General features: G+C 33.3%; 1 protein-coding gene across 1 annotated transcript in view; it reads right to left on the bottom strand.

Annotated features, from left to right (window-relative positions):
• Positions 1-231: 231 nt before the first annotated feature.
• Positions 232-10089, bottom strand: part of LOC126879108 (cadherin-23) — a 178540-nt gene continuing 168682 nt past the window's right edge. Inside the window, exons 21-25 of the mRNA XM_050642054.1 lie at positions 9048-9243; positions 8812-8948; positions 8289-8683; positions 2989-3139; positions 232-639 (exon numbers count right to left, since the gene is read on the bottom strand). Of these exons, the coding sequence (XP_050498011.1) occupies positions 483-639; positions 2989-3139; positions 8289-8683; positions 8812-8948; positions 9048-9243 (1036 nt within the window). The 3' untranslated portion in view covers positions 232-482. The remainder of the gene's footprint in view (positions 640-2988; positions 3140-8288; positions 8684-8811; positions 8949-9047; positions 9244-10089) is intronic.

Here is a 10089-nt window from a genome sequence, read left to right as displayed (position 1 = left end):
ACACTTTGCACATATGTAATATGATAGCGGGGGCCCTGACTGGTGCCTTTGATTAAGCAAGGTTATATTCCTGTTGAGTTTATCTATGTGAACCTAATTACGCGGGAATTTTTCGAGCTGTTTCTGTGGGAATAAGAATATTAAACATTCTGTAAAAACTAACCACATTGCAAAGGTTAAGAAGCAAAGATAACAACTAGTAAAAGGCGATGAAAGGAATAAAGCAGTACAATCAGTCAAACAATTTTTACAAAAATCTAAATTGAAGACAATTACATTAGGGACCTAATTTCTAATTATTACATTCCTAATTTTTTCAATATAGAAAATAATATTCACAATTATGGTTATGGTCTTTTATAAAAATATACATATAGATGCACAAGCATTTTGATCTATTTGCAATCTTTTAATCTCTCCAATTAAAGTGATTCTTCCGAGATATCAGATAGAGGGGAAACCCTGTTGATGTTCATCTTAAATCATAACTCTGTAGTCTCCAATTTTCTCACAGCAGGTACCGGCAGTGTTTGGTATATGTTCTGGGTTCGTTCCTGGGTTTCTTGCGTCTGATCTGTCGTTGGTAGCGAATCTTCGTAGCTGATGACGTTTTCGTCCAAGGAATCATGCTCTGATTGGCTGGAATGAAATAATTTATCAGAGTTGTGTGAAATATATTAAATAAATTGCAATTGGTAAAAAAGTATAATATATTTCAGCTCTCGTGACCTATATGTGCACAGGGCCGCCGAGAGGGCGGTACAGCCGGTACATTTTACCGGGGCCCGGCGATATAAGGGGCCCGTCGTCGACCAGACTAAAGACGTAATTTTTTTCCGTTTTTTTTTGCTCTTCACTTTATGCCCATAATGCGTTTAATTAATACTCGTCTATATTTAATATTATGACCTTTAATCGATTTTGTTTAAAATTTTAACAGCAATAAATCACAGGAGTCAAATACTACAATGCAGTCAGATAAAATTATGGTATGGATATGGAGATTAACAATATATTAGGGCTTCTAGAAGATTTACAAAAAATCAGGAGAATCTATGTTGAAGAATCTAAATTAGTTACCAGCAATTATGGAATAAATCCAGAATTTATATGACTCTGACTCTACATATGTTAAGATTTATCCATAAAGCATATTTATATTCTATTCTACATCAAGTAAAGAAAAACGGCGCAAAAAGCTTGTGAGATTTTTTGATGATTTGCCTGGGCCTAGTAGTGATGGGACTGATAATTTTGAGACCGACAAAATATTTCGCTGGGAAATATTTAATATTGTCATATTATAATAAGCAATTTAACCAGAAGATTTAATACAAAATAGTTATTTTCCTAACTAACGCGGAAAGTGATACTTTCACGCACGAGACTGCCATTGACCCGAACGAGTTCAAAGCCATTGTAATTTTCTACTGATCTGACTTTTAAATATTATGTCAAAATAATTTTATTTCATCGAATTATCAGTAGTAATTGCACAAGAGCTCTAAAATTCTATATTAATTTTAGAGATCGAGTGCAATTTGTTGCGATTATTTCATGAATAAAACTGTTCAAAGCCAAAATTTTATTGTAATTTATTTATGTCAGTACAAATTAATACTGTTAAACACACAGTTGATATAAAATATTTTACGGTTGAAAGTCATCACTTTTATAACTTTTAAAACATTAATTGTCATTAATGTCACTGAATGTATTTTTTCGTAGCAACGAAGGGCATCTGACGTAATATACTTGACGACGGGATATTATCAAAAATTATCATTTTAATTTGCATTTCTGTAGCTTTCTATTGGTCAGAATCTCCTATGAATGAAATAATCGCGCTAATTTCATTAAAACATGAACACAATAAGATAAATTTGAAATAAATTAGTAAATAATATCTAAATATTAGTTTATTGCATGTAATATAATATATTATAATGCCATATTACAAGGTATTTTACTTTCCCGCACGCGGTGCGGGAAAAATTTACCTTCACGCACGCCGTGCATGCGTGCGTGAAAGTGGCTCTTTTAGTACGGCCGTAGAAAAAATAAAATGCATTCGCTAATTAACATTTTATGGATATTCCGAGATGAAGATGACGACAATATTAAGAAAAAAAATTAATATATGTATGGTATGTATTGCGCAAGTTTTATAAAGAAGAATCAGTGAAGAATTGATAGATGAAATTTTTAATTTGAGAGCGATATACAAGGATAATATTGGCGAATCTCAACTTTCTCCAATATATTTGCTTAATAAAATTAAACATCTCAAATTTGAATCGTTATTGCATTAAGAATATTTTGCACATTACAATATTGCAGAAAGATCCTTTAGATTCCTTTTTCGCATAAAAAATTCTATGAGGTAATGATAGCTACAATGAAACAGGATCGGTTAGCTGCCTATCAACTTTGTGAATTAAGAATGATTTAGCAAAAACATACGATTTTTCAAAAATTAGAAACATTTTTGCCAATCAGAAAACTCGAAAAGCACCTGTATTATAAATATTTTCACTATTATAAAAATATACCAAAAATTAAAATTCAATAAAATTTATATTTGACATATTTCTTATTATTTATTATTAATAATTTGCTTTCTATAGAAATTAAACAATTTTTTTCGCTCTTCACTTCTGCCAGGGGCCCGCCCTTCACTTTTTACCGGGGCCCGCTCATCCCTCTCGGCGGCCCTGTATGTGCATAATCATGTTTTTTAATAACTTCAATCGGAATAAATAGTTCGCATTGCTCTTTTCATGTTCGTGTTTCTGATAATTTTTCATGTATTATAGTTGCCCTAGACTATTTTTAGCTGAAGTAGCTTTGTCGACTTCAAAAAAATATTTTCTCAAGTTGGTTTCATATAAAGGTAAAAATCTAATTTAATCATTTCTTCGGTGGATTGTTTGTTCTTCTTTTTTTTGTAAACTAATAAGTTTTTTAATAAGATTTAATAACACTCACCTGATGTCGTCCATATTCTTGAACCATTCATTTTCGTAAGCCTTTAACCAGATTGGATTGCTACCTTCCAGACTGTGCTTGTTAGTGTTAGGTACTCGTCCACTGAGAATACCACCCAGTCCACGTCCATCAATATCGTTGTCTGCGCTAACTAAAAATATAATGAAATCTCTTGAAAACCTCATTTTCTCAAAATTGAAACGAGAGATAAAGAGCAAAATATTTTAGAAGTTTATTTCTTCACCTATTAACTGCCGGCAACGCAACTCTCTCGTTCTTTATATGATTCATCTTATGGGTTAATATTTCGCTGGCATATGGAGAATAACCTCTTATTGTGGGTGGTAGCAGGCCCGGCCCTAGGGATTTTGCCGCCCTGGGCAAGATCGGCGACCGCCGCCCCTCCCCTTTGGTATACCCAAAAACTCAAAAATTTCACCATGGCTCTTAATTTGCTGAAATATATCACTTAATGCATTAACGGTTGGGTCTATAATTTTTAAATAGAAGTCAATTTTATATCGTGTCTCTGGATCTAGGTCCATACTTTCATCTTCAGCCTCCTTTTTGGATTTTCAATTTCTAACTTTGAAGAGCCCTTTTGCGTCTGTCAAATAGCCCTGGAATTTTAAATCACTTCCGAGAGATTTAAAATGGATTTCCGATTTTTCTAATAAACTGATAGCTGGATACGTTCTCATATCAATACTCTGCATATGCGACTACGTTGATGTGAAGTAAAATGTCATGCCATATTACCACAGAGCAAAGAAAAGTAAAATCACTAAATCACTGATTTGATTTGACAAACAGCTTGCCTCATGAGCAACCATTTTATCGTTGTTTTTATTCACAGTGATTTCTACAAGAGCATCGTAAATTTCTTCAATTTGGTATCTAATGGGAGTAATTGCATCAATTATTCTACTTTATCATATAGTTTCCGACAAAGGTTTCAATGTTAGGCTAGAAATATGATGTTTCAGCATAGTCCAACGATGAATAGATGCTGAGAAAAAGTTGTAAATTTTGTCACTAAGGAAAAGAAAGAAACTGCAAACTGTGAGGCTTTAGCAGCATCGTGCACGACTAAGTTAAGTGAATGGCTAGAATATGCGACAAAAAATGCTGCAGGATTTATTTTCAAAATTCTGTTTTGAACTCCCAAGTTCTTCTCTTCCATGCTTGCCCCATTATCATACCCTTGCCCTCTCATATCTTCCAAAGGTATTCCCAGTTCATTCTGGGACTCTGTAACTCCCAAGCCAGTGGTTTCCACGACAGGCACAAATCCAAGAAAATGCTCTTCAATTTTAACACTTTGTGACCAAGAACCTAAATCGACAAAATGTACAACAATAGTCATCTGTTCCACCCCAGCAATATCAGATAATATACAATCTAAAATTATGCTATAAAAAAGTTTAAAATTTTATTTTACTTCTAATGCTTGTTAATGCTAACTGCTTGTTACTCCCATTAGTTATTCTTCTAATGTGCTCTTGTAACACACAATCAAAATTTTTAAAGAGCTCAAAAAGCTTAAAAAAATTACCATTGTTTTGATGAAAATGTTTATCAGAATCGCCCCTCATTGGATGACACTGATGTGCTAAGAACTGTATTATTTATAAGGTCGTCGTATTACATTTTTCCAATGACCAGTTTCTGAATTTAGAACTTTTTGTGTTTCTTAATATAAGATTTTCCCCGATTCTAGTCTAATTGCTAGTTCTACCCACTGTCGCTGTGACTGTAGATGAGATGGAGACTTAGCGTGGCTGGACAAAGCTTCAGCCATATGTTTCTAATTATTGTATCCATTTTCAGTAAAGTTAATTTTAAGTGAATTTCAGTGAATTTAGGTTAGTTCTGATCCTACTATTCTTATGCGATGAAGAAGAAGGCGGTGTTGTCGATTTTCCGTTGAATTGCAATTCCGAGCCTTGCAATTTTTATTGTTTCACTTACTTAATTCTCGTTTTTACAGTTGCATTTTTGCCGCTCTTGTTCATAATATTGATATTTTATATTAAAAACATAAGTTATTATTACTTCAATTTCAAAAATTGGCTGTCCTTAAAATTTGCCGCCCCTGAATTTGCCGCCCTGGGCAGCCGCCCAATTCGCCCACACCTGGGGCCGGGCCTGGGTGGTAGTCAAAAGGTTCAAACTATTTTATTGTTGTTATATTTTTATTAAGATTAAAAATCGGGTAAAGAAAAGCTTTGGATGACCGACAAGAAATTGAACCTAGTAGCAAAACGAAGAAAACACATAAAATCACCGCACAGAGACGAAATCACAATAAAGAAATTAAAACTACAAAATCTAAAGGGAAAGCTGAAATAACGGCGAAATCATTTGAAAGTCCGAAAATGGACACTAACTAAAAAAAAGAAATTAATAAATTACTGGTGTGGAAATACAAAATCCTTCATGGCCCTTGCAGATATAGTGCAGTCACTGAAGGTTTTCACCTCCGATTTCGTTGAACCTTCATCGATTTTTATGAAAATTGGTCAGTATTTAGAAGATACCTCAAGAAACAAAGGTGACATGGCGCCAACTAGCGCTTTTTCCCTGGGGGTGGATGCCGCCCCTTCTCGGGGGTGGAAATTATTTTATTAAAAATATCTCCGGAAATCGATAGAGGGGCCAATTCTAAGTAAAATTTTTTATATAAAGTTATTTAAATAAATCAATAGTTTTTGAGCTATTAAAGATAAAAGATTTTGATTTTTCATGAAAAAAATGCATTTTTTCAAGCGGTTTTTCATAGATAATTCAAAAATAGTAAGTTTTTTCAAAAAAGTTGTCTGTACTTGTACTAAAAATGAATCTAATAAAAAATCGAATAAGCTTCTTATTTTAAAAACCTTTTATTATTAATTCGAAGTGAGTTATAGGTAATTGAATGTATATTGTTTTTCAGCGAGCACTCAAACCTAAGTATTCAAGCTTGCATAACAGGAAAACGATGCATTTTATGAAATATGCTTATTAAACATGTATTAAAGTACTCAGAAATATCTATCAAAAAAGCTATAGAAGAAGTCGATATCGTCAAAACTAAGCAATTTATGATGAAAATAAGAGGATCCTTTCGAACTTTTTAGGAAAAAGTGAAAAATAAAACAAACGTCATTTCCACAAAAATTAAAATTTATAGTAATCCCTATAAAAATTTCTTTATTTTAATAGAAGTAATGATCTCAATAATTTTGACCGATTTAAAATGCACATTTTTAAAAGAATATTTAATTTAATAAAATCAGAATTTTTCAAATCTTCGTAAATTTCATTTTCGATTGATAATAACTCCAAAAATGCTCGATACAAGTAAAAAACGATATAGAATGAAATTTTAGATTTCTCTTTAGCAAAGTTTTTTCTGCTTTTTTTATTTTGTATGATAAAAAATAACCGAAATAGAAACGTTTAAAGCCTAAATTTTACTGCGAGAACCATGCAACAAAGTCTCTTTTACCCTTTGTCTTTAGAAAAATAAGAGATTTAGAAGATTAAATTTAATACGATGTTATAGCTCTTGTAATTACATTTGAAATGGTTGTCAGATAAACCTGATATCATAAAAATTAACGGAGTTATTGTTAAAAAACTAAGAGCATTTTTTTGAAAAAAGATTTTGTATGTATACAGGGTGCGCGGAAGTCCAATTACACGCTTGTCGTAAGAGATACAAAAAAAAATTATTTAGGTAGGATTGGGGCGTAGATAGGATCAGAATTTTGAAAATATTTCCTAATATACAGGGTCACCCGTATTGAAAAGGTGAAACAAACTTATTTTTTCTTTAATGGAACCAATTTTATATTTTTTCATTTTTGGAGTTTCCTCGATTGTTTTTTTAAATATAAGGTTTTGTAATGTTATACAAAGTAATTTAAAAGCTATTACGTTTTTTTATTAATTTCATGGCAATATTCACACCCTGTATAATTGTAGAGATTTGACATTAAAAAATCTATTTATGTTCAAATTATTTTTAATATAGTTTACTTATTGTTAACAATTAATAATATACCTAGCTAAATGCTTACTTTTAGTAGGTATACAGGATTGTTCGAAACTGAATGAGTATTTCTTTAGTTTTCTCAAATGGAGCACCCTGTATTTTAGCATTGTAATGAAATGCTATTTTATGGTATTTTATTATTTCCTGAGCATTCCACACACCTAACTGTTTTTATTTGTGAGTTATTGGTGATTATTGCCCAACATTAATTGCAACAACAATTAAGTGACATTTTATAAGGTTGGCCGTGAAAATATTTATTCAAAAATATTTTTTACGATTTTTTGTTTGCTGAGGTATCCTTTAGCTGCTCACCAATTTTGATAAAAATCAATGGAGGTTCAACGAAATCGGAGGTAAAAACTTTCGGTGACTGCACTTTCAGAAATATAAAAAATAATTTTAAAGCAGGGGTGGATTTCGCCCCTAAAATGCAAAAATCGCAAGTATAATTTTTGTTTCATGAGGTATCCTCTAATTACTCACCAATTTTCATGAGAATCGGTTCAACGAAATCGGAGGTGAAAACCTTCGGTGACTAATACTTTCAGAAATATAAAAAATAATTTTAAATCAGGGGTGGATTTCACCCGCAAAATGCAAAAAGCGCAAGTTGGCACTATATCACTTTTATTTTTTGAGGTATCCTCTAACTACTTACCAATTTTCGTGAGAATCAATGGAGGTTCAACGAAATCGGAGGTGAAAATCTTCGGTGACGGCACTTTCAGAAATATAAAAAATAATATTAGAACAGGGGTGAATTTCACCCTTAAAATGCAAAAAGCGCAAATTGGCACTATGTCACCTTTGTTCCTTAAGGTATCCTCTAACCACTTACCAATTTTTATAAAAATCCATGGAAGTTCAACGAAATCGGAGATAATAACTCAAATCCACCTTCAGTGACTGCACTAATATACAATGTCCTTGGAGAAGAAGGACACAAAAAAGATCTGAATGGAAGGACATAGCCAGACAGGCAAAGACCCATCCAAGGTTATGATGCCAAAAGAAGAAGAAGGTATAGAATTGATACTATAAACAATGTGTTTTGATGGACCAGATGGAAGAAGCTTCCAGCTGTGGAATCACCTCGTAAACATGAAAAGAAAAAGTCAGAGAGGATCTGGACAAAAGGAGGGTGACGAAATTGGATAGCACAGAACAAACAAGGGTGGAAGGCAATAGTAAAAGCAACAAAGACTCACGGCATTGGTGATGATGATTTTTTTGCAAATTTTATTTCCACTGTACTTACCATAAGCAGTTGCTGTGGCTGCTTTCAATTTCCTATGGTACATTTGTCTCTGGTTAATACACAAAGCCAAACATAGCATCAAGAGAAGCACCAGAAACAAACAGGAGACAGACAGCCAGAATGTAGTACCCGCGCTCTGCAGCTGTGACTTCAGAGCTAAGGTACCACCAGGTTGAGTATCTAGGACGTTGAAATCTTTGAATAGATGGTCCAGTTTTTCTGTGTTCTGATCTACTAATTTTAAGACTTCGTCTACTTCCAGTATTGAGTTGTCCTTTTTGTCTACTAGATGGAGGTATAGATCCGTTCTGGTTTTGTCGATGGTACCATCTTGGTTGGCGTGAACTCTGAATTCATCTACGTTAACTATAGCTCCAGTAACGTTACCTAACATTCTAAAACCGATGATATTTATAGTATTTTTATAACCTTTGGGTTATCTATTATAAATGGATTACTTTCATAATATTCATTCTGGAAGCTTTTATAAGCGTGTCAATGGTGTTATTCCAATAATACTTACTCTCTAAACATTTCTATCCTGTTCCTTAATTCTGGAGGATGTTGGCGGAGGACAAAACGTACTCTCTGATCTTCTCGGAGTAGATAAATGAAAACGCGAGCGGTATCAATGAGACCTCCAGTATCATTTGCAAGAACCTTAACATAAAAATCATAATATATTCATTTGGTACTCAAGACATTCAGGAAAATTTATGAAGAAGAAAATAAAGTGAAGAAAAAACATATGTGTCTTACCATGAAATCGAAATATCCTTTCATCCCCCTTTGAGGATCAAAGTTCAATTGTACAGCACCAGTTTCTTTTTCTACCAAAAACGGAGGTCTTTCCAAATTGTCCAATCCTTCCGTTAAAGTCATTTGAGTCTTTCCCACCAAGTAATACGTAATGAGAGCGTTTTTACCTTCGTCTAAATCTTCTGCTAGTACGTACCTAAAATATACTCATTATAGTTGAAGCTTCCGAAGCTTTTTTAAGAAAACTCGAAGCATTCGATGTGGTGTTACAGACGCATTTTAAGAATTTCGTGGGTGGATCGTGTGACTAATGTTGAGGCCCTACGTAGAATAGGCAAGGAATGCGAGATTATTAACACCATCAAATAGCGCAAACTAGAATATTTTGGCCATGTTATGAAGAATGAACACAGATATGGCTTGTTGCAACTCATTCTTCAGGGCAAGGTATTTGGAAAGAGAGGACCAGGGAGAAGAAAAATATGTTGCCGTCAAAACCTGAGAAAGTGGTTTAATTCATCGACAACCGAACTAGTCAGAACAGCAGCAAGCAAAGTTAGAATAGCCATGCTGATCGCCAACATCCGGAACGGACAGGCACCGTAAGAAGAAGAAGATAGCTAAAAATATTATCTGAAGTAATAGGCCAGTAATAGGCCATTCATGATAAACAAGAAGAGGCGTGACTTAGCACAATGAAGTTAGATATAGGTTAGCAGGTTAGATTATAAACATGTAACGTGGAGATTGTAAATCCTATACTTTTATTAAATATAATATTTAATAAATACCTGAGTATTATTATTACATGGCGCAGTCAGTACAAGAGCCAAAGGTAGGTACAGTTATCCAGAATGGAAGGAAAAGTGCCAGAATCCATGAAATTCGAGGTAAACCTTCATGAAAATTTTAGACAGTTTTACCAAATTTTTCAAATGGCAATTCCGGGACATCATGAGATATTAATGGCTCTTTACTATTTGCATATCTATACTTTCCACAAATATTGCAACTCTGTATCTCATTCGCAATATCCACACTC

Source organism: Diabrotica virgifera, chromosome 1 (assembly GCF_917563875.1).
Source record: "Diabrotica virgifera virgifera chromosome 1, PGI_DIABVI_V3a".
Lineage (NCBI taxonomy): Eukaryota > Metazoa > Arthropoda > Insecta > Coleoptera > Chrysomelidae > Diabrotica > Diabrotica virgifera.
The sequence above is the reverse complement of the archived record's forward strand: the minus strand, read 5'-3'. Positions and strand labels throughout refer to the sequence as shown.